This window comes from Podarcis vaucheri (genome assembly GCF_965113315.1).
Source record: "Podarcis vaucheri genome assembly, chromosome: 7".
NCBI lineage: Eukaryota > Metazoa > Chordata > Lepidosauria > Squamata > Lacertidae > Podarcis > Podarcis vaucheri.
The window spans coordinates 22601081-22625073 of NC_138765.1; the positions used below are offsets into that span (position 1 = coordinate 22601081).

Genomic DNA, 23993 nt, shown 5'->3' on the forward strand with positions numbered 1-23993 from the left:
ACGGCAATGTCACCCCCGCTCAGGAATGACAGCCGGGCAAGTCGCACCAACCACACACCCCTTCCTCCACTAGTGCATGTGATTTAATTTTAAAAAAATATAAGCAAAAGCTTCCAAATTCCTCCTCATGTCTGCCCTGGAAGAGAGGTGCACAAACCCAGTGGCGTAGTGTGGGTTGTCAGCACCCGGGGCAAGGCAAGTAATTTGCGCCCCCTAACCCGTGCATTTGCGCCCCCTAACCCATGGATTTGCGCCCCCTAACCCTAACCCCCAGATGTTGCGCCCGGTGCGGCCGGCCCCCCCTGCACCCCCCACGCTACGCCACTGCACAAACCTGAGGTTTGTTGAGGCTCCTTCTTGTTACACTAAACTATGGCTTAGTATTATGTTTGAACTAGCTCAATGAGAGAAGACCCTCACTATATAGGCATTTCAGAATTTTACACAGAATTCAACAACACATGGGTTGTCTGCCTTGCATTCAGGAACTACTGTGCTTTTGCAGCTTACTTTTTGTTTACTTCCAGTGCCTAATCTGATTGGGTTAAACTTGGCCACATCTTACTTAAATGGATTAAATCACTTGCTGTGGAACTAGTTTGCTGCTTGAAAAACATTCAATTTCTGGGCCAGGTTTTAAAGTAAGACATAGAACAAGTTTTGCATTATTTGGGTGGGATTTTTTTTTAACTATGCAAGGCATTGGAAGGCTTGGAAAATATTTTTAAGTACTGAATTTTTTAAATGTAGTTACATGTGATTACTACTTAAGTTCAGTTCAAAAAGTTACCTTACAAAAGTTATGGTATCCTGAGTACTGCAACTCTGTGCATTCCCAATGTTAGCCATAAAATATAGAGATATCTGGAAAGCAAAACAATGTTTTGCATGTATATTTTATAGTCCTCAGATGTGCTATGCCAGTAATAAGGCGTGCAGGAAGATATCATGTAACACAGCAATGCTGATGCATAGGATTGGGGTGGGGACAGGGAAAAGAACACAGAGCACCTAATTATCTTGGCATGGAATTTTAATGCAGTCCCAACTCAGCCGTACAGCAAAATCTGACATAACCAGACTGTGAAGTGATGATATTACAAAACTAGATTAGGATTGCCACATTTTCCCCTGGCAAAACCTATGTCCCTTTTAAGAGCTGAACAAAAATGTAGAAATCTAACCAAGTTCTTTACTAGTTACCTATGCAGAACCACTGTGAGCCTTCCTCTCTAGTGTGATAGCTGGTTTTTGAAGGAATATAACTTACTGGCAACTGGGACGTGGGTGCTGCTGTGGTGTAAACCACTGAGCCTTGGGCTTGCCGATCAGAAGGTCAGCGGTTTGAATCCCCGCGACAGCGTGAGCTCCTGTTGTTCGGTCCCAGCTCCTGCCAACTGAGCAGTTTGAAAGCACGTCAAAGTGCAAGTAGATAAATAGGTACCACTCTGGCAGGAAGGTAAACGGCGTTTCCGTGCGCTGCTCTGGTTTCGCTAGAAACGGTTTAGTCATGCCGGCCACATGACCCGGAAAAACTGCCTGCGGACAAACGTCAGCTCCCTGGACCAGTAAAGCGAGATGATAGCCGCAACCCTAGAGTCGTTCACAACTGAACTTAACTGTCAGTGGTCCTTTACCTTTACATTACTGGCAAAAGAAGTAGCTTACTTATTAAATTTTGTAATGATTTTTTGGAACCTGGACCTAATCAAAAACATAAGCACAGCATATGTAGATTGTTTGCCACTGGCTAATCATAACATGGAACATCTGTATGTAAATCTTATCTGTTTGCGTGACTAACATACATCTGACCTATATCACAAACACAGAAAGCATATAAAATTCAATGTGGCATTATAATGGTGTGGTCAAAGTTATTACATATACTAGAAGAGACGATATGTTTAACTTCATAGTGCTGGGAAATGTGTAGATTTTTTTTTAAAATAGAAGCCCTGGCAGCAGTCTTTATCCTCTCCAACTTGTTTGAAGTCCTCAGTTTTATTTCCAAGTGTTCTCTTTCACAGCAACAGTTGTGAAAAAGGCAGATTCCATGCCAGGGATCATTAAGAAAGGAGTTGCCGTTATATGGGGCAACCACAGTTGGAATACTGTGTACAGTTCTGGTTGCCTCACCTCAGAAAGGATATGGTAGAGTTGGAAAACTTTCAAGGGGGTGGAGCAACTCCCCTATGAAGCATTTGCGACTTCTTAGCTTAGAGAAAATGCGAGGATTGGAGTTTACTGCATTAAGTTTATAAAAATCATGCATGGCATGGGGAAAGTGGACCCAGAAGTTTTTCGTCTCTCATGACACCACAACCCACAATGAAGCTGAATGTTGGGAGGATTCAGATGAAAGTACCTCTTGCAGATTTCCTAGACATCTGGTTAGCCGCTGTTGAGAACAGGATGCTGGACTAGATTACCATTAGTGTGGTTCAGCAGTATCTAATGCTTTAATATTTCCCCATCTGCTGTGGCAAATTCTGCTCCTAATTAGGCCCCCACCCCATACCCTCCAACATTTCTCCGATGAAAATAGAGACATCCTATTCCATCACAATTTTACTATTTATACCCTGCTCATCTGACCGGGTTGTGCCAGCTACTCTGAGCGGCTTCCAACATAATAAAACATTAAACATTAAAGAACTTCCCTATACAGTGGTACCTCGGGTTACATATGCTTCAGGTTACATATGCTTCAGGTTACAGACTCTGTTAACCCAGAAATAGTGCTTCAGGTTAAGAACTTTGCTTCAGGATGAGAACAGAAATCATGCTTCGGAGGTGCAGCAGCAGCAGGAGGCCCCATTAGCTAAAGTGGTGTTTCAGGTTAAGAACAGTTTCAGGTTAAGAACAGACCTCCAGAACGAATTAAGTACTTAACCCGAGGTACCACTGTACAGAGCTGCCTTCAAATATCTCAGGCATTGGATAACTCCATACCTTCCAATATTTATCTGATGAAAATTGCGACATCGTGGCGAAGGGGCTTGAATAACTCAGAGAAGCTATGAGCTATGCCATGCAGGGCCACCCAAGACAGACAGGTCATAGCCGAGAGTTTAGATTAAATGTGATCCACCTGGAGAAGGAACTGACAATCCACTCCAGTATTCTGCCAAGAAAACACCATGGACATAAAAAAGGAGCAGCTTTGAAAAGACAGTGTTTCCAAGGCATGCTCTAGTTCATGGGGTCACGGAGTGTCGAAGACGACTAAACAACAACAAAGGGAAAGTGGGACATTCCAGGATCAAATCAGAAACTCGGACGACTTCTGTAAATCCAGGAGTGTCCCTGGAAAATAGGGACACTTGGGAGGATCTGCCATCCATTGTTAAAATGGCGAAGAAAAAGGGGGAGCTCACACTTTTGCTCGTTTGCTCAGGAGAGCAGGAATAAATCACTGAATCTCTCACTCTAGATCGATTAAAAACCCTAATTAATGTTCAGCGGCTATATTAAACGACTCATTACTATGTGCATTAACTCGTTTTATTATCCATGTATGCCTCCTTGTGCTCCCTGATATAATAATATAATAAAATTATGGTAATATAATAAAAATCAAATCCCAGGCTTTTCCGGGTCAAGCCTTTTCACTGTGTGTGTCCCCGTAACTGTGCCCCCTTCCAGCTCAACCTTAACCCCCGGGTGAAAAGAATAAAGAAAAACCAGCTATGAGTCTCCCTTCTCAGCACCCAGCAAAAAGAGAGAGCTCTACGCGAAATGGGAAGATCAAGCAGCGCAGCCCCGCCCAATAGCTCTGCGCATGCGTTCCCCAGCGGCGGACTCCATTCCCCAGGAACCTCTGCGGCACTCCCGCCCTTGCCCCGCCTCTTTCCCCTGTTTCACACTTCCGGTGCGACCGCGTTGTCCCCGCGCGTGCGTTCGAGCGCTGCGCGGTTGGTGCTTCCGGCTCGAGAATTTGAAGCGCGTGTGTGGCGAAGTTTGCCTCTTGTCGGTTCCAGCCATGCGGCCCGGTAAGGGACGGGAGGGAAGAGTTGTGGGGAGGGTGCTGCTGCTTCGGGGGGTGCACGAAGCCGATGCGAGCTTGGCGGGGGAGGGGTGGAAGGAAGGGGAAAAGGAGCCCGCGGGCAGACACGTGGCTGCTGGGATCGTCTGGTGGTTGATTTGTTCTTCTGTTTGTTATTTAAAGTCATTATTCGGTTGTTGCTGCTGCTGCTGCTGTTTGCCCTGCTCCTTAGCTGACAAAGTCTCTTCGAGCGGTTTACTATAGAGATCGGTGGTTCCTACTTTTAGGCTTACGATCTGAAAAGGAGGACGCGAGGAGCAAGCTCAAGGCACAGATTCTTAAAAATTAAGGAGCCTAAGGAGAGCCGTCTGGATCGGGAGTCCAGGACTGGTCCAGGGTCCTTTTTTCCACAGTGGCCTAGCAGATGCCTGAACCAGGCCTTACAACGGCCAGCTGGGTCACCGGTTGAGAGTTTCCCAAAGGCAGTTGATTTCTCGGCAAAAGTTAGCACTGTTTGCATGCTGTACAGTGGTACCTCAGGTTACATATGCTTCAGGTTACTGTAGTCTGTAACATCCGGTTACAGACTCCGCTAACTCAGAAATAGTGCTTCAGGTTAAGAACTTTGCTTCAGGATAAGAACAGAAATTGTGCTCCGGCGGCGCGGCGGCAGCAGGAGGCCCCATTAGCTAAAGTGGTGCTTCAGGTTAAGAACGGCCCTCCGGATCGAATTAAGTACTTAACCAGAGGTACCACTGTACTTTTATTTTCACTCTGCAACCTTATGGGACGGCAGCCGTTAGGTCTCAGTTAAGGAGTGGGGAGAGTAAGGTTTCATCTCGTTTCTCTGACTTGTGTGCCCTACTCCTCTGCAGGTTTTAGCCCCCGTGGAGGACGTGGGGGGCGTGGTGGGTTTGGAGATCGTGGTGGGTTTGGAGATCGTGGGGGACGTGGAGGATTCCGAGGAGGGCGAGGTGAGTTATCTCTTTCTTCCCCCATTTGTGCATTAGCTGTAAGTGTTTGTTGCCACCCTACAGATAGGACACTCAGATCTGCAGTGGGGCATGCTGGGGAGAAATCAAGGTACTTAACCACACAGTTGTGGTGGCTTGTCTCTCCTCTTGGTGGTTTAGTCAAAGGGGTGGTCCAGGTGCCTTGGCCAGGTAGCAGCCATGTGTGTTTCCCTTTCTGGGTGGGAATGAGGTCTAGCCAGTTTGGGCCTGGGCACATCAGAAACATAACAGCCAAGCAGTTGAAAGCCTTCCTTCCAAACTTGCAGGTGGAGAGAGGGCAGCTTCCAAGACAATCCCTGGTCTCCTGTGGAGCTCCAGGGTTGGGAGGAAGACTGAGCCCGCTAAAGGGCTATGACAAACCCATTTTAGCATCAAGGACTGGTCCCCAAAACCCATTCCTTGGTAATTAAGCTGAGACTAATAATCAAGGTCTGACACCAACTCTGCAAAGTACATTGCCCCCACTCCTCCTGTCCAAACAGCCTGGTTCAGGAGACCTTATTAGATATCCCTAAGATTCTTGAGAAGCAAGAGCTAAAAACAAGGCACCGCACTCCTTGAGTCTGAAGTCACCAACTTAGTAGTAAAACACCAAGAAGTTAGGAACTGGATTGAGTACAAAGAAGACAGACATCAATTTTTAATGCTGAAGATTTATTAAGAAATCAAAAAATAAAATAAAGGATAAAATGTAGAACTCCTGTAGCTCCGTTTTAAAACAGCTGCACTAGTTGCCAATTTGTTTCCAAGACCTGATTAATGTTTTAAAGCCTTAAACAGCTTAGGTGCCAAATACCTGAAAGACCATCTCCGTCCCTGCCAGTCTTCTTGGGCATAAAGATATGCAAAGGCACCTCCCTTGATAGTTTGGTGGAACCCTCAGAATTGTATAGAAAGGCAGTCCTGGAGAGGGTTTTCTCTGTGACATTCTGAAAAACGTGGAGCTCCATGTGTTGCTGGACTACAACTCCCATCAGTCCCAGTCAGTCAGGGTGATGGGAGCTGGAGGGCCATAGGTTGCAAGCCCCTGACCTAAATTGTGAACTGTAAACTGCCCTACGATCTTTGGATGAAAGGAGGTATATAAATTTTAACAACAACAACTCGCCACAGAGGTATGTGTAGCATATTCATTGCACAGCTTTTGTTGTACACTGAAGGCACATCTCTTAATCCCAGCCTTGGGCAGTTAAGGTGTTTTTGTTTCGTAGCACTTGCCTCTTTTTCTGAATTTATACTGTCCTGCCTCATTTGGAATAGTTTTACTTGTCCTATACCTGTAATGGTTTTTGTTTGCTTTTACAATGGTATATTACTGTATCCCTCCCAGAGACCTTATGGGTGAAGGGTGATAAGATATCAAAATCATACAAATAAAACCACAGTATTTAATCTTTGATGCAGAAAGATTTCTGCTTTCCATTATGCCCTTCAGGAGTTGCAACAGTTAAAAACAGAAGCAAACTTAAGTGAAGGAAACTAGAGATTTACTAAAATTACATTGGACTTACACTGAACTGTCACAACTCTCATTCTTGTTGTATTTGTTGAAGGAGCTAACTAGTTTTATTTATAGCTTAACTCACTGCTGTTTTTCTTCTCTTATTTGTTTTGCTTGTTCAATAAATCTTTTTTTAAGTAGGGAGAGAGAAAATAAAGCTTACTTCACCTTTCAGTTACATTGTAACTAATGGGCTGGATGATAACCCAGGGGCTCCTAGCTGGAAACGGTGCATTTACTGGAGCATAATTAGAAGGAAATCATGGTGCTGTCAGGGAAATATAGTTGGGATAATAGATGCAGCTGGAGTGGGTGGGATTATATAGACATGTTGAGGCTTTGGGGTTGTGGTAACTGTTGCTTCTGAATTGCTCGTACCCCATTCCTTCTTTCTCTCTTTTTTCACCTGTAGGAGGTGGGTTTAAGTCCCCTGGTGGTGGTGAAGGAGGCTTCCGAGGCGGTCGTGGTGGCGGTGGCTTCCGAGGCGGCCGAGGTGGTGGTTTCCGTGGCGGCCGAGGAGGAGGTGGCCGAGGAGGACGGGGTGGCTTCAGAGGAGGGAAAAAGGTTACAGTAGAGCCCCACAGACATGAAGGTGAGACTTGTTCATCCTGTCATATAAGAAGATAATTAAACTTTATGCAAGAACATTACTTTTACTGCAGTAGACCCAGTGAATGAGGAACTGCCTCCCAGAGCATTGTGGGAGAGGCATTCTTTCTTTGTTTGATATAGGGCAAGCTAAAAGACTGTTACGTTCTAAGCCTCTTCAGAAGGCTAGCTATCCCTTCCTGTTAACTGTAGCCAAAAGCTATCATGGGAACAGCCCCTGTGGCTTCTCTGATAATTGTTGTTGAGCTTCTACTCACTCTAAAATATTGATTGCCTGGAAAACACCCACACACACACATCCATGACTTTGTTTAATGCTAGAAAGCAAATATTTATAGTCGGTTTGCATTCCTTTCCTACAACCCTCTATGTATGAGCACAAATATTTTTTTAAACACCCCCATCGTTCTGCCCGGACGCTGAGGTCCAGCGCCGAGGGCCTTCTGGCGGTTCCCTCATTGCGAGAAGCAAAGCTACAGGGAACCAGGCAGAGGGCCTTCTCGGTGGTGGCGCCTTCCCTGTGGAACACCCTCCCATCAGATGTCAAAGCGATAAATAACTACCTGACATTTAGAAGACATCTTAAGGCAGCCCTGTTCAGGGAAGTTTTTAATCTGTGATATTTTACTGTATTTTTGGTTTCTATGGAAGCCGCCCAGAGTGGCTGGGGAAACCCAGCCAGATGGGCGGGGTACAAATAATAAATTATTATTATTATTATTATTATTATTATTATTATTATTATTCTGACATGCAGTCCTACTTCTGGCATCCCATACTGCTTTATTAGCCTGCTGCATGTGGATGGGAGCTACCTGACCAAAGGGAAAACTGGAGTTAGATGCCAACATCCCAATAGCCCCTGCCCCCAAAATATCATATATACTCTAGGCATGCTTGTTAACTTTGAAGCTGATTTTTAAGGGAAAGTGAGGAAAGCTAAAAGCAGCAGAAATGGTAGTTGCAGCAGCTGAAAACGTAAGAACCTGCTGCATCAGGCCAATGGTCCCATGTAGTCTAGCATCCTATTCTCACAGTGACCAAGCAGATGCCCGTCGGAAACCTGGAGAGCAGAACATGAGCATAAGAAAGAATTCTCACCTCCCGTGATTTCCAGCAACTGGTATTTGGAAGCATTACTTCCTCCAGCTGTGGAGGTACAGCAGAGGCATCCATGAATTTGTCTAATCCTTTTTTTTAAAGCTATCTAGGTTGGTGGCCATTACTGCCTCCTGGGGGAGCAGTTCCACAATTTAACTGTGCTGTGTGAAAAAGTACGGGCAGCTCCCCATCTACATGTGATCCGTTTCCGCACGTAATACATGTCCATATATCCTAACGGTATTCTAAATGTTTTTGATTTTTGTAAGAAGGCTAGCTGAGGGTGAAATGAGGTTATGGGGACAGAGTCCCATTCACTGTAAAGGACCAGCCACCACGGCTTAGCAGCTGCCTAGATTGAGCTCATGGGGGGAAAGGTAAGAGTGGAAACAGTTTTTGCTGAATAATAATATTTGTATCCTTGCCCACCTGAGCTTGCCCCAGTCTCCCAATATTTAAATCTTGCTCGCCTGAAGCACGTCTCCAATGTGAACAGATCTAAGTTCCGGTCTGTCTTGCCTCCTCAGGTGTCTTCATCTGCCGGGGGAAGGAAGATGCGCTAGTCACACGGAACATGGTGCCTGGCGAGTCTGTGTATGGAGAGAAGAGGATTTCTGTGGAGGTAGGTGATGGATGACGCTCCATGGGAGCATGGTTGTGGGGAGAGGGAATTGCTGGCAAATGCAGGAAGGGGGAGCACGTTCCAAGGATGGGGACCCCTCTTGGTCTGCAGACGCCTTGGTTGGAAAGTCTCTCTCAATCCAGCATGCCTTATCCTCCCCTCTTCAGGACGGTGAACTGAAGGTGGAGTACCGCGCCTGGAATCCCTTCCGCTCCAAACTGGCTGCTGCCATCCTTGGAGGCATTGACCAGATCCATATCAAGCCTGGTGCCAAAGTGCTGTACCTAGGAGCTGCATCAGGAACAACAGTGTCTCATGTCTCTGACATAGTTGGACCGGTAAGGAGACGCTTTGGGGTACCTGAGACTGCGGTTGTACCTTAAACTGCTGCCAGGTATTGCTGTTTGTACAGATAAAGCTATACAGTCTTAAGCTAGTGAGTTGCAACAGGAGTAGCAGGGGTGCTGCAGAAAACATCATCTTGAGTAGTTCCCGCAGCTTGCAAATATCAATACAGTGGTACCTCGGGTTACATATGCTTCAGGTTACATATGCTTCAGGTTACAGACTCCGCTAACCCAAGAAATAGTACCTCGGGATAAGAACTTTGCTTCAGGATGAGAACAGAAATTGCGTGGTGGTGGCGCGGAGGCAGCAGGAGGCCCCATTACCTAAAGTGGTGCTTTAGGTTAAGAACAGTTTCTGGTTAAGAACAGACCTCTGGAACAAATTAAGTACTTAACCCGAGGTACCACTGTACTATGCTCTTTCCTTGACCTCTGGCTATGACTCTGAATGAGATCAAGAGACCTAATCCCCAGCTCCAAGCTTGGGACAGGAGGGGAGTGTAGGGACAGGAATCATCACTGGAGGTTGTCTTAATACTAAGTCAGGCGACTGGTCCATTCAGAGTAGCATTGTCTACACTTCTCTCCAGGGTTTCCAACCAGGGACATCCCGTTTTGAGATGCTGGGGGTTGAACCTGAGATCTTGTAGATGCACTGCCACCAAGCTGTGGCTTCCACCCCCACATTTTCCCCATGGTACTCAAGTGCGTTGGCAACCCAGCACTCAGCTCTTTTCTCCAGAGCTGAAAGAGAAGACTGCAGCTTTCTTTTGGTGCCTAGCGGGGAGGCTGTCCAGTGTCAAGTGACCAGCCCTGAGGTTAGGAATCTTCCCTTGGCCAGCACTTCTGGAGACAGCATAATTGCAGGGATTATCCCTTCCTGCTTCCAGGTGTTGTTCAAGGTGGTAAAAGCAGAAAACACGGGGAGATTTTAAAATGCTGGGGGTCGGCAGCGCTTCGCTCCCGACCCCCAGCATTTAAAACCTTCCCGGGACACGGGGAGATTTTAAAATGCTGGGGGTAGGCAGCGCTTCGCTCCCGACCCCCAGCATTTTAAGACCTCCCCGGGACACGGGGAGATTTTAAAATGCTGGGGGTCGGCAGCGCTTCGCTCCCGACCCCCAGCATTTTAAGACCTCCCCGGGACACGGGGAGATTTTAAAATGCTGGGGGTCGGCCCCCCAGTATTTTAAAATCTCCCCGGGACAGAGACTTCTCTGCTGTCCCTTGGAGATTTTAAAATGCTGGGGGTCGGCAGCGAACGCTTCGCTCCCGCCCGCCAGCATTTTAAGATCGCCCGGGGCAGGCGGGGGGAAGGCAGGCGGGGGGGGGGGAGCAAAGACTTCCCCCCCCCCGCCGGCCTTCAGAAGAGGTCCTCTTCTGAAGGCCGGCTGTGGGCAAAAGTCTTTGCTCCCGACCGCCAGCATTTCCCTATGGGCTTTCGTCTTGCGATGCAAGCCCATAGGGAAATTCGTCTAGCGAAGCGCCTCCAAAACAGAAAACCCTTTCGTCTTGCGGGTTTTCCGTCTTGCGAGGCATTCGTCTTGCGGAGTACCACTGTATGCTAATAGGTATCTAAACTGCCAGTGACTGACCAGGAAGGGCATCTTGATGTAGTGGTGAATAGGTCAGTGAAGGTGTTGACCTGGTGTGTGGCAGCTATGCAAAAAGGCAAATTACATTACAGAAGAGTGAAAATAAATTTGCCAGTATCTTAATATTGTTATGTGAATCTGTGTTGCAACTGCACTTGGAATACTGTGTGTGTTTCTGTTCTCTGTGGAAAATATTGTATAGCTGGAAAAATGTGATGGGGGAAAATTGGGGTCAGAAAGCTAACTTATTTTGTAACAAACAAATACAGTTGTACACGAAATAATTTTAAGCAGTTGAATGACAATGAAAAACAGTGTTGATCCAGATATTGAATGACAATGAAAAACAGTGTTGATCCAGAGCAAAAGAATCCAAACACAGTGTATATTAAGAAATACTCAAATTGTGCATAGCTATAACTCACAAATTAACAAAGAACCCAAACACTTCTTGACCTTAGTCTTCTTCAGTGGTTTCTGTACCATATACAGTGGTGCCCCGCAAGACGAATGCCTCGCAAGACGGAAAACCCGCTAGACGAAAGGGTTTTCCATTTTTTAGCTGCTTCGCAAGACGAATTTCCCTATGGGCTTGCTTCGCAAGACGAAAACGTCTTGCGAGTGTTCTGATTTTTTTCCGCTTTCCCCCCCTTTTTCTAAGCCGCTAATAGCCTTTTAGCCACTAAGTCTTTAATAGCCACTAAACCGCTAATAGCGCTAAGCCGCTAATAGGGTTGCTTCACAAGACGAAAAAACCGCTAGACGAAGAGACTCGCGGAACGGATTATTTTCATCTTGCGAGGCACCACTGTACTTAAAAACTGTTTGGCATAAAAGCAAATATGAGTCTGCAAAACAATGAAACAATTACCCACACACACACAATCAGACAATCACAATCAAAAGTACTGTAACTCCACCTTTAATTTAAATGCTGTTTTTAAAAAAACCTGATTGGCCACTGCAAGAACAGAATGATGGCCTTTGATCTAATTAGCAAAATGGCCCTTATGTCTGGGGCTCCTCTAGCCATCCTTGCCCAATGAGTAGTAGATTGTTGCTGAAGGTGATAAGTGGAACTGGTGAGTGCTGCTCTTTAGACTATTTCTAGCTATTTTATCAAAGATGATCACTCAGGGCTTCAGCAGTGGCACTGGGCGATGTTCTTCATGAACGCTTTTTCCTGTTCTGGGCCGTGGACAAGGCACTGACTCCCTTGCTTCCTGCTTCTTACCCAACAGGAGGGCCTTGTGTACGCTGTGGAGTTCTCCCATCGCTCGGGTCGCGACCTCATCAATGTGGCAAAGAAACGGACCAACATTATCCCCGTAATAGAGGATGCACGGCACCCACACAAATACCGCATGTTGCTTGGTAAGATGCCTGTGAAACCTTAACACCTGAGCAAATAAGCCTTCCTTTCATGCAGCGGTTCTCAACCTTTGGGTCCCCAGATATCGTTGGACTACAACTCCCATCATCCCTGAGCTCTGGCCTTGCTAGCTAGGGGTGATGGGAGTTGTAGTTGAACAACATGTGGGGATCCACAGGTTGAGAAAGGCTGCTTCATGTATGTTGGTTGAGCTGGACATCTCTTAGAGGAGCACCCTTTCTCGTCTGTCTTCTGTTTCCCCCACCCACTGGGCGAAAGCAGCTGCCCATGGATTGGAAGACCTTAGTAACATTAATACTTGCATTATGCCAAGCCCAACTGTCTCTATGTTGTCTACAGACAAGCAGTGAGACTCCAAGGATTCAGGCAAGGGTCTTTCCCAGCCTTAGATGCTGGGGACAGAGCCTGGGAACTTCTGCAAGCAAGCCATGTACCAGGTGTGGGGAAATTTTGTTTGCTGGGGCTGGTGGTGGTCCCCATACCTAGCATATAATCTACCAACGAGAAACATCCATTTATGTTTATTTTGTTTATTAGGAACTGGCTGGCTGCTAGTAACTGATGCTGGGGATTGTACAAAATAAGTGTCTTGGGTGTTCTTCACTTCTAAACCATTGACAGGGAAGGTTCCTAACAGTTTTGTTAGTTTGATCTCAGAAAAAAGTCTGAGCTGTTCCCCTAAATCAGTGGTTCCCAATTAGGGGTCCACAGCCCCATCCCTTGCCTCTCCCCCCAAAAAACTAAATTTTCGTCATTTTTGCATGGTAATATCACAAATTTTATGGTCTGCTGTGCCAGTATCAATATATTGGCCAAAATCAGTTTTGAAATCACCCCCACGCCTGATCTGCACAAACCCCACCTGCCTGATCTCCGCAGCTGCTCCTTCCCTCATTTCTGTGCCTGATCTCCCATTTCTGACATTGTGATATATCAGAATATTGTGATGTTTAGCTGCTGCTATATCACGATGCGGAAAACCAGATATCGCTCAGCCCTAGTATGTTTTTAATATAGCTAAAATCCTTTGCTTATTGGGGCTACCCTACATTTTGTTCAGAAAATTGCTTTGCAGAGGTAACTACCATAAAGTTATCAAAAGTAAGGGGTCTGTAGCTTGGCTTTTGAAAAATAAGTGATCCTCAGTAATTAGCTAACTGGGAACCACTGTCCTAAATAAATGTGGGTAAAGTAGGTTAAATGAACACTGCTGCTGCCTCACTGCTGTTTATTTAATCACAAAAGTGCAGGGACAGATCTTGACATTGTAGACTGGAAGTGGGAAACAGGGTTAGGGGGCCAAATCTGGAAGTCCCTCACCCCCTGTGACCCACTTTGCTGGGTGGGTGGAGCCACCCACCTGTCAATCACCTGGTGCCATCATGACATCAGGGTAACTTGGCTTCAAAGGAAATAATTGGAAGCACAGCCTAAGTGTGCTCCCAGCCCTTCTTTGCAGCCCGGCTTGAGTTTAAGCCACAGCTGCAAAGGCAAAATGATATTTTGCATTGAAAAGTCCACCCTCGTTACATGTGGCACCTTTTTCTGTTGCCATGTATGGTGACAGGAAGAGGCACGAATATAAAAAGAACTGACTTCCTGATGCAAAGGAAGAATCAAGTGTGTACTCCTACTTCTTTGTCCTCTTAGCCATGGCTTGAAATTTGCTGTGGCCAAAGCAGACAGGCCTGGGAAAGGTGGGTGTGTTGAATTAAGCCAGGGGTCCCCTGTTAGTGCTCTAGGCTCTACTGTTTTTCTTTTGCCTGATGACCTTATTTCAAGTGAGGAAAGCGATAGGATTTGCAGGGCAACTTCCAGGCCCATTGTTCAATGCGCCCCCTTGCTTTGCAGGCATGGTAGATGTGATCTTCGCAGATGTGGCTCAGCCCGACCAGTCACGTATTGTGGCTTTAAACGCGCACAATTTCTTGAAGAATGGTGGCCATTTTGTCATCTCCATCAAGGTAATGTTTAGTGCGATTGTTAAATTTTTTAACTGTATGACCTTCAGTGGGTCGTTTTCTTCGCCTTCGGCTGGAGAGTCAGCGGGGGCTACGAGCTGGTTTCCGGTAGTCCATTGGAATTCCATCTCCCTCATCAAGACGGCCAACCATTCTGGGGCAGGATTCATAAGTCTACACCTTCTTCTGGTCATGGCAGTTTGCTATCGGTTAAGACACTTATGCAAACATAAAGAATTATGCCCAAACCTCGCTGGTTCAGATATCAAAAGAGCCTAGATCATGCCCGCTTCCTTTCTTGTGCTTTGCTGGTCAGTGGCAGCTATTTTCAGGCAGAAACCATGGAGAGCGTGGTGGGGCGAGCGAATGTATCAGAGTACGAGAGATCATACAAATCAATTTTTCCTTTGTCTTTCTCCTGCTCGTTGGACAAAATCATTATGGGCAGGGATCATTTCCCATGAAAGCTTTGTGGCCGTAAGCCGCACCTAAGTGCATAGAGATATGGCTGATATGCCTTCCACCCAACTGACAAGTGTTATGCCTATTTGGACTGCTGGAGGTAATCTCTGGAGTTGTGTTGGAGAACCCCAGGACTGTTTTCTTAGAGGGGGGGGGCAACATTCATGCTAATGCTGCCTCAAGGTGTCCAGTAATTTGAGCAATCTGGAGGTGAGTGACCAGGTGGGCTGACAGCATGGTCTTTAGACGAGGGAGGTAAAGGTGCCCATTTCTTGAGAAGCCCTCTGTGGATCTAGAAGTGTGTGATAGCTACTGCCAGCTCACAATCACCCTCTTGGGGGAAGGTTCTCAAGCTGGTGGTGGCTGTGATCTTGGGAAGAAACTGGTTGTCTGGACCCATTCCAGTCTTGGTCCAGACCTTTTTTGCCCTGGGAGATGACTTTTATTGAGACGGAGACACAAAAATGCAACCCATTTGCTTTTTGATCTATCAGTTGCCTTTGATAACACTGATCGTAGCGGTGTGTTTTGGTGGGAGTAAGAGACACAGTACTACGGTGGTTTGGCTTCTGCCTATGGGGCCAGTTCCATCCAGAAAGTAGAATTGGGGGGAAGTAGCATCTTTGCCTCCTTGCAGTCACACTGTGGGGTGCCACAGGATTCCATCGTGTCCCCAAGGCTAATAAAGCCGTTAGGTATGCTTTTTAGCAGGTTTGGCGATTTGCAAAGAATGCCCAAATGCATTTCTTTGTAACTTCTGCATAGTCATACATAACTTGGGTCCTGGGTAAGGTTGACCTGCACAAAGGCCAACAAGCTGAAACTGAATCCTGCCAATGAAGAGGCCTTTGAGGGTGGGCGTTTCCTGGCTCTGAAAATTAGACAGGGTTCTTGTTCTGTACGGGTGCGCGACCAGGCTACTAGGATGCTCCTGTAACATAAGGGAGCGATGAATTGTCCCTCTTAGCCAGGGGTCAGCAAGCTTTTTCAGCAGGGGGCTGGTCCACTGTCCCTCAGACCTTGTGGGGGGCCGGACTATATTTTTTGGGGGGAAATGAACGAATTCTTATGCCCCACAAATAGCCCAGAGATGCATTTTAAATAAAAGGACACATTTTACTCATGTAAAAACATGCTGATTCCCGGACCATCCGCGGGCCGGATATAGAAGGCGATGGGCTGGATCTGGCTTCCAGGCCTTAGTCTGCCTACCCATCCTCTTAGATAAACTTGAAGGCTTGCTGTTAGACTGACCTGCTTGATTCTCTCCTCCCAGGCCAACTGCATTGACTCAACAGCAGCACCCGAGGCCGTCTTTGCATCAGAAGTGAAGAAAATGCAGCAGGAGAACATGAAACCCCAAGAGCAGTTGACTTTGGAGCCCTATGAGCGGGACCATGCTGTAGTAGTTGGCATTTACAGGTACAGTAAAGTCTGGGGGTGCTGATTTCTGGATGCGCTTGGTATTTCCTTGGAGGCATAAAAGGGGAACAGGTAGCATTGGGACATAATGAGGAGCAACTACTGTTTTTCCCACCCCACACTTGAGCAGAGGGAAGATCGGGCTTGTTACAGGGTTGGAAAAGAACCAGGGTGTTATGGGACTTGTGTGCACACTGTGTATTCTGTATTCTGTGTGTATTCTGACCAATAAATAGCAGCCAAGCGATCTAAATAAGTTGCAAAGCAGGCCAGATATGTGTCTGGTTTGCATGATAATGGTTTTCCCCCCACTCTGATCAAACTCCTTTGATCAGACAGTATCCAACACATTTCTTCCGTTCGTGCGACGGGACTTCCCTTCCCTCTCCTCTACCGACACACACCCATTATCTCTTAAAATCATTGCAATCTGTAAAGTATGCCAGTCTCCACACTAACTGGGTTTCCCTGTTGTACAGGAACCTGAGAAGTTGCCCTTCATCTGTCAGACCATTTGCCCAAGGTCTTAACTAAACCCTGTCCACTGTGGCTGGCAGTGGCTCTCCGGGGTCTTATGCTGAGGTCTTTTCCATCCCTTGGAAAAGTCCTATGACTGCAACTCCTATCAGCCTCGGGAAGCATAGCCAATGACTAGCGGTGATGGGGGTTGCAGTTCAGCAACACTGAGAGGGGAGCAGGCACAGGTTCCCCACACCTGTCCCAACAGAACAAGGGTTGCTAGTTCAATTGCAAGAGATTACCCGCTTGGCCCCAATTAAATATATTAATGTCTTTCTGCAATTGATCTCTCTTCTCTACTTCCCCCCTCCCTTTCCCTTATATGTCACATGCCTTCTTAAACTCTGCACTTGAAGGCAAAGCTCTATCTTAAGTAAGGAGCTACCTATCTAAAACAGGATAAAAATATGAACAGGAATATAATGTATTTACAGTTTGCACAAGGAACTGGAACAAAGAAAAAGTTACAGAATGTAAAATACGTAAGATCTTTAAAGGAATCAGAAAGCAATTGTAGATTGTCTAAAAGGAAAATGCAAATATTTGGAAGGTTTGCTACTTGCTTAGTGACTCAAAAAATAGGAGACCAAAAGGTGCTTCAAAAATAATTTGGGATATAATTACAGCAATAAAATAAAAACAGCTACGGCAAAGTTCATGCAGTATAATTGAGGATATTCATAAATAGCCTTCAAGCTCATTGATCTCTGGAGGACAGGCACTACAGCCCTCTCATGGGTGTCTAACTTGTGGCTCCCCAGATGTTACTGAACTCTTAATGTGACCTTCAAAAGTTTGTTCAAATGCACACTAATTTAGGCTGGGGGTGCTAAATCATCAGCCATTCCCTTGCAACAGCTTTTGACTAGTTGTATTTCAACAGAGGCTTCATCAGCATTGCTTAATTCGCTAGGCTCCAATTTGTGTGTTACGGGAATTGGTTCATCTGATATGATGACAGTGTTTGAGTCCCTGTTATTGAAATCATTCTGTGTTGTGTTACCCTTGCTTGTCACGTTACTGCAAGTAGCTGGCAGGAAACAGTATCCTGGTATGTGTGCCGTACATACCTGGGAAGATTGAGAGTCTTTCCATGAAATGGCTAATGCCTGGTTTAGGCTCCTGCAATCAGCGATATCCTTGTTGCCTCCCACTCGGCCTTTGCTATCAGGATTACCACGGAATACTCACAAAATGAACTTTTGTGTATGAGAAGCTGATGTTGATACTGAATGGTACATTTTAGAAAATAACTTCTTCATTTACAGTGTCAAAGCACAATTGGTAGCAGTCATGTTTGGTCAACAGTCTGTTAACAAACACTCTCCTTTTCCTTACAGACCACCTCCTAAACAGAAGAAATAAAGTGTGGAAGCTAGTAGGTGACCATTGCAACAGTGCTTTAGGTCAGAGTTGCTTTTTCTGCCGCTTCAACGATACAGGACTCTTTCTACTGACTAGACCCCAGCTTTCTTAAGGCCAAGCACTTACGCAGAGATGCTGTTGTGCCTTGGTGTTCCGTGGCGTTATCAAATGTGTATATTTTTTATTAAAATAAGTAATGTAGATATGGTTTTGCTTGCATATAATCAACAAGGATCAGAATTAGTGTAGTAGCTTGTAAAACTTGCCAGAGTCTCCTTTTAATATGTATTTGGTACAGGACTGTAACAAGTGGGGTGCCGCAGGGCTGTGTCCTGGGCCCGTTGTTGTTCAATGACTTGGATGCAGGAATTAAGGGGGTGTTCATCAGATTTGCAGATGACATTAAACTGGGAGGGGCAGCCAGTGCCACTGAAGACTGATCAGGATTCAAGATGAGCTTAACAGATTGGAGAACAGGGCCCAAACTAACAAAATGAATTTCAGTAGGGACAAATGTAAGGTTCTGCACTTAGGGAGGAAGAACCAGCTGCTCAAATATAAGATGGGGGGCATCTGGCTTGCCAGTAGTACGTTTGAAAAGGATCTAGGAGTCTTAGTAGAGCACAGGCTTAACACGAGTCAACAGTGTGATGCAGCAGCACATAGCTAATGCTGCCTCAACAGAAGTATAGTTTTGAGATCAAGGGAAGTCATAGTAGTGCTCTATTCTACTTTGGTCACACCACGTTTGGAGTACTGTGTCCAGTTCTGGGCACCACAATTTAAGGAGGATACTGACAAGCTGGAAGGTGTGCAGAGGAGAGTGACCAAGATGATCCAAGGGCCTGGAAACCAAGCCTTATGAGAAGCAGTTGAGGGAACTGGGTAAAGGGTGTATGGTGTGTTAGAGGAGGGATAGTACCTCTGGTGGGGCACGCATGCTCCTTCTGGGGTAGTTTGTCCATCTTTGGTCCCCACCCTGCACTGTGTTCTCACCTGTGGCTCCTAGAAGCTGCCGGCATATGCCAGTGGCCACACCCTGGGGAACAGCTTTGACTGGCCAGCTAAACCAAATGAGAGTAGTTGTTGGGTCTCCAACCTTCAGTGGGTAAGGGACTTGCCCTGTACGTGAAGACAGGCTTCAGCCGATTGAGTGGACAAGACCAATAGTGGGCCCAACGGTCAAGAAGGTGGTTTCTGCACAGGCAGTAGAGGAAAGTGAAGGAACATGGGGCTCGTCAACCTGGGAAGGTAGCCCATCTAGGAGAAGGCAACTCTGATCCTACACCTCCGCTGCCTTGTGGAATATCTTGAGGAGAAGAAAAGGCTGAAGAATAAAACCCTACCCAATCCAGAGTGAATTCTCTCGGACAGTTGGATGGTGTCTTTTATGCCTCCTTCCAGCAACTCCTGCAGCCAAGCTGGTGCCTGATGGATTGTGCTGCATTCCTTTGGACTACAAGGCGGGGGGGGGTGTCTTCTGATTAGCCTAGGACCGCCATACACACTGCCCAGGTTTGCACCCCAGAGAGTTCATTTCGGTGCTGCTAACGCAGCAAAAACATTGCAGGAAGCAGCAGTTGCAAGTTACCAGTTTCTGCATCCACAGTGGATGCTGTGCCTCTCCAACAGTTTGATTTCACCCCTGGACGCACACTCCATTCTCTTTCAAGACAGACTGATGCCAACAGCAGCCTGGTAAAGAGACTGAGAAGAGAAATAATAGTCATCATCAAACATCTAAAGGGCTGTCACATGGAGCAAGATTGTTTTCTCCTGCACTAGCAGCTAGAACCCAAATCAATGCATCCAAGTTACAAGAAGGGAGATTCTGACTAAACATCAGGAAGAACCTTCTTTTTGTATGGGCCATTTGAATGTGGAAGTGACTCCTGTGAGAGGTGATGGGCTCTTTAAGCAGCAGTTGGGTGGCAATCTGTCATGTATGGCCTAGTTTATATTCCTGCATTGCAGAGTGTTGGATTAGTTGAACCTTTAATTTTTTTTTCAACTCTACAGTTCTAGGATTCCAGGATGAGTTCCACTTCTGTACTCTTCATCTTCAAGTGGTAGCTTGGGAGTTACAGGCAGTGCACAGCCTAAAATGGGTCACACCCAACATCAGCACCATTTTAAAAAAGTTGTTTAGGATATGTTTTTAAATTGAGGAAGACAACCCAACTAGGTGTAAGAGGAAAAATGGAGGCTGGCAAGATGTGGGGTGGACAGAGAAGAGAAATATGACTGCGCTGTAAGGCAATATAATGGCCAACATTCATTATGTAAAACTGACCAGAGAGTTAGCTCTAGAAATCTGATTTTGCATACATATGATTGTAAAATACATACTGGGATCCTGAGATGACCAAAGTACTCATCTCTTTAAGTTTGTTTCCAGGCTCAGTGAAGACGTGATATAAAATCAGATGGGTCTCTGTCCTGAAGGCAAGACATAGATGGGCATGGGGAAGGGACATCTCATGGTGTTGGATGTTAAAAAAATTGGATGACTCTGTAGTTTCTCTTGGGCTGGGTGCCAGATGTTTCTCCTAGATGGTATGGTTTCAGTACACACCAGCACCACTCTGCCCCATTATTACATGGATTATTACATATCTTTGGTGGCGTATATGGGACAAACATGAAATTCTATGAGAAATTTACTATGCATGTTAAGACTAGACTAGCATCCCAGTACTGGATATGAAGGAAGCTTCTCCAGAGCTGTGGAATGTTGCATCACAGTATCATCCTGTAGTCTGTACTGCCTGGATAGCACCTAGAACAGGGGTCAGCAAGGTTTACCTTGCCTGGGCTGGTTCACTCCAGTGGAGATCCCGTCATGGGCCAGATCGCACATGAGCGAGCGCGCCTGTGATTCCCAGCGTCAGCAGGCGTAATTTCCGGCACCGCGAAAGCAAGTCCCCGCACCAGTTTAGTGCAGCGCACAGGGACTCGCTGAGGGGGCGGTTCAGTTCGGGGGCGGCTCATGGGCCAATTAAACAACCCCCATGGGCCTTAGGTTGCCAACCTCTGACCTAGTGATAGTTCCCATTGCAGGGCTGCATTGTAGGCTTCTCCCACATGTAACAGGACTTCTCCCACATGTAGCAGGATTAGGACTGTTAAGCGCTGCACCATGCAGTTAGCATCCCCAACTGAGAGGGGGGTGTCATTTCAAATGCTTCCCTGACCTACAAATCCAAATGCCTAATATTTTTTATGGTTGGTGCTTCTTAAAATACTGCTATCGGCAGTACCATCTCCACGCCACCAAGGTGATGTCAGCACACTGCTCTGGTATGCAGAAGGTGATCTTAAGGAACTTAAGAGGCTTCCCCAGCCCTGCCTGCGCAAGGACTGAAGGACTGCACACGGGGCCTTCTGCATTCAAAGCAGGTGCTCTACCACGGCCAAATATCACTAAGGTCTAGGGGAGAAAGGTTTCAGATTGCCCTTTTGTTCTGCTCTTAAGTCTCCCCCTCCGCTATCCTCTGGGAAAGCATTCAACGGGTGCTAGGCTTTGGGGCACAAATCTAGGGCACCCCTCAGTAAGAATGAGGACGGTCCCCAAATGCAGATGGACTGTCTTGCTACGTTTTTTGGAGTACTGCCACTGCCATCTAAAGAGGAGTGGAGGGATGTATAAAGACCACTGCGCCCAGAAGCCTTAGCATTACCTAACTGCGCCGCTGTACGAAACGATAGGGAGCACCCACACCAACCCCCTTCCTTTCAATCTGCAGTGGTACGGTCCAGAATTCTACCCTCTCATTCTGTGTCACGTAGAGCGAGAGAACGGCTCTAAGCTTCGCGGCTGCCATTCTGGAAAGGGACGTGGGTGAGGCGCGGGGTGGGGTGGAGGGGAAGGAGCGCTATAGACACACACACACACACGGCGGCCCGCAGACACTTGCGCATGCGCACACCCGTTTGGGAGGGAGGAGCGTCGAAAGGGAAAGAGGCACGCGCTCCTGAAGAGAGAAAGAGCGCGCGCGAGCGCGCGTCCATTTCTTCCCCCTCCCCCTCCCGGCCCGCTGCCTCACGTGGCCACGCCGGCGGGGCGCATGCGCTCGGCGGCGGCAACGGAGGCGGTTTGTTGTGGTCGCCATTTTTTGTTGCATTACTGGGAAATCCCGGCGCCGGAGCAGCCGCCGGAGTACGCCCCTTGCGCTGGGGGTGGGGGCGCAACCCGCCCGCCTGCCGCGCCCCGCCCCCAGCGCGCTTCTCCTCCTCAGCCCCAGCTTTGAAACACGCCGCGGGCCGCAGCCGCCTCCTCAGGTAAGAGACCCGCCCGCCTGCCTGCCGCTCCCCATTCGACCGCCCTCCGGGCCCTTCCCAGGGAGAGGAAGGAGAGAGGAGGGGAGGGAGGGACGGAGGGGAGGGAGAGAAAGGCGGGCGCCGTCGCGCCTTCCTCTTCCTCCCCGACCCCCCCTCCCCCAACCGCCACCCGTCCAATCCTTCCCGCCTTTCTCCTCAGCTCATCCCGGCTGCGGCGGGCAGATTCTCCCAGGGAGCCGGACTCTCTACCTCTCTCGTCAGGCCCCGCCCCTGGCCGGCTCTTCCCCGGCTTCGCCTCGCCTCGGGCGGGACCCCGCTCGTCCTCCCGGCCGGGCCGCCCCGCCCCACCCTCATCCCCTCCCCGCCGCCCGACCCCACCCTGATTCGCCGCCGCCGCCTTTTCTCCCACTTCCTTCCCCCAAAACTTCTGCCCTCCGCAGCGCAGCCGCCCGTTTCTGCCTTCTCCTCCCCGATAGGCCCGGCCTTCCTTTACTGAGTTCCCACATCCTCCTCCTCCTCTGATCGTTGCTGCTGCTGCTGGTGGTGCATGGATGGACAAGACCCATCTTTTTTCTCCCCCCCCCTTTCCCTTCGTCTTTCTTTCTTGCAGCCGTGTTAGTCTTTATTACATTAAGCACCACCACACACTGTTTCCAGGCTTGTGGCGCCTTTTCAGTGTATTATTTTACTTCGTCGGAGGGCTCAAAAAAAAAAAAAGATTTCTGTGGCAATCTAATAGCGATATCAAATGCTCATTATTGTGATAGCAATATAACGATATAAGATATTCGACTGATATTAAATATTAAAACCACTGAAGCTTAGGCTCTAGTAAATCCAGTAGTCTTTAAGGTGCTCTCCTCGCCCCCCACCCCAAATCTCCTGGGCATTTTTGATGTGCAAATGCCTCTGGATGAGAAAATCACTGAGTTCTTCTAACCTCAAACATATATGTGTATTGAATGGGTGGGGTTTTTTTTAAAAAAAAATCTAGATGGAATTAATCTATACTAATCTATACACATACAAGGTGGTTAAAATGATGAGCCCTTTTAACTTCAGGTGAGCTAGGATTACCATAAATTAGTAAAGTAGGTAAATGTTGCTCCACTGTGCACCATGATTGATATGGGACTTCTTGCATCAGGATACCTGTTGGGTAAAGCTCAGCCTTAAAAATTAAGAGTTTACTCCATTGGCTTAAATGAGATGTGGGTTGATCCCTTTGGGGATTTTACTCCTTCCAGGAAGTGAATTTATGTTTATATTTTTGTATTTTTGGATAGCCCCATAAACAAGCATATCTTCCCCCTGCCCACAATCATGCTGTGAGCATTTCAACTATTGTGGTGAAATAGTACACTTGAGTTGTCTTCCTTTCTCTGGAGAAAGTTACCTAGAATACACAACCTTCATAAACTGCCCTCATCATAATGTGTCCTATGTTCTCAATCTTCCCCTCCCAAGTGAGGATAAATCAGTACATAGTATTTGTAACCTTTGGCACAGCACTAATTATTATAGTGTGTTACTTGTATCTTTTATTTTTTAAAAAAAAAAATCTTCTCTCTCTCCCCCTCCCTGCCGCAGTTTCTTATGCTAATACCATAAATGCCATCATGCATAATTTCAGTAATAAGTTGCAATGATATCATTTGCAGCAGCTATGAATGGTAAGAACAGGTAGTGGAAAAGAGATTTAAGTTGACAATACAGATAACCTGTAGAACCCTTGCTCCAGGATGTTGCTGACGCCAGGTATTTAATACTATCTATAAAGAAATAATCAGCGCAATCATATTAATGTTTGCTCT

The 23993-nt window shown here is 47.0% G+C and overlaps 2 protein-coding genes across 3 annotated transcripts in view; both read left to right on the plus strand.

Moving 5' to 3' along the window:
- The first annotated feature begins 3839 nt into the window (after window positions 1-3839).
- FBL (fibrillarin) lies at window positions 3840-18101 on the plus strand. Of its 2 annotated transcripts, none has more exons than XM_082231840.1 (9): window positions 3840-3995; window positions 4864-4962; window positions 6915-7094; window positions 8740-8834; window positions 9002-9172; window positions 12018-12150; window positions 14021-14133; window positions 15869-16014; window positions 17874-18101. In XM_082231840.1, exons 1-9 carry the CDS (start codon window positions 3986-3988, stop codon window positions 17896-17898), a joined length of 972 nt encoding a protein of 323 aa, XP_082087966.1. In that variant the 5' UTR covers window positions 3840-3985; the 3' UTR covers window positions 17899-18101. The 2 variants fall into 2 exon arrangements, with proteins under 2 accessions (XP_082087966.1, XP_082087967.1); XM_082231841.1 differs by having other exon boundaries at window positions 3909-3995; window positions 4882-4962.
- A 3912-nt stretch (window positions 18102-22013) lies between these two features.
- DYRK1B (dual specificity tyrosine phosphorylation regulated kinase 1B) overlaps window positions 22014-23993 on the plus strand; it is a 34118-nt gene continuing 32138 nt past the window's right edge. The window contains exon 1 of the mRNA XM_082231618.1: window positions 22014-22179. The gene's annotated coding sequence lies outside the window, so the exon portion shown is untranslated. The remainder of the gene's footprint in view (window positions 22180-23993) is intronic.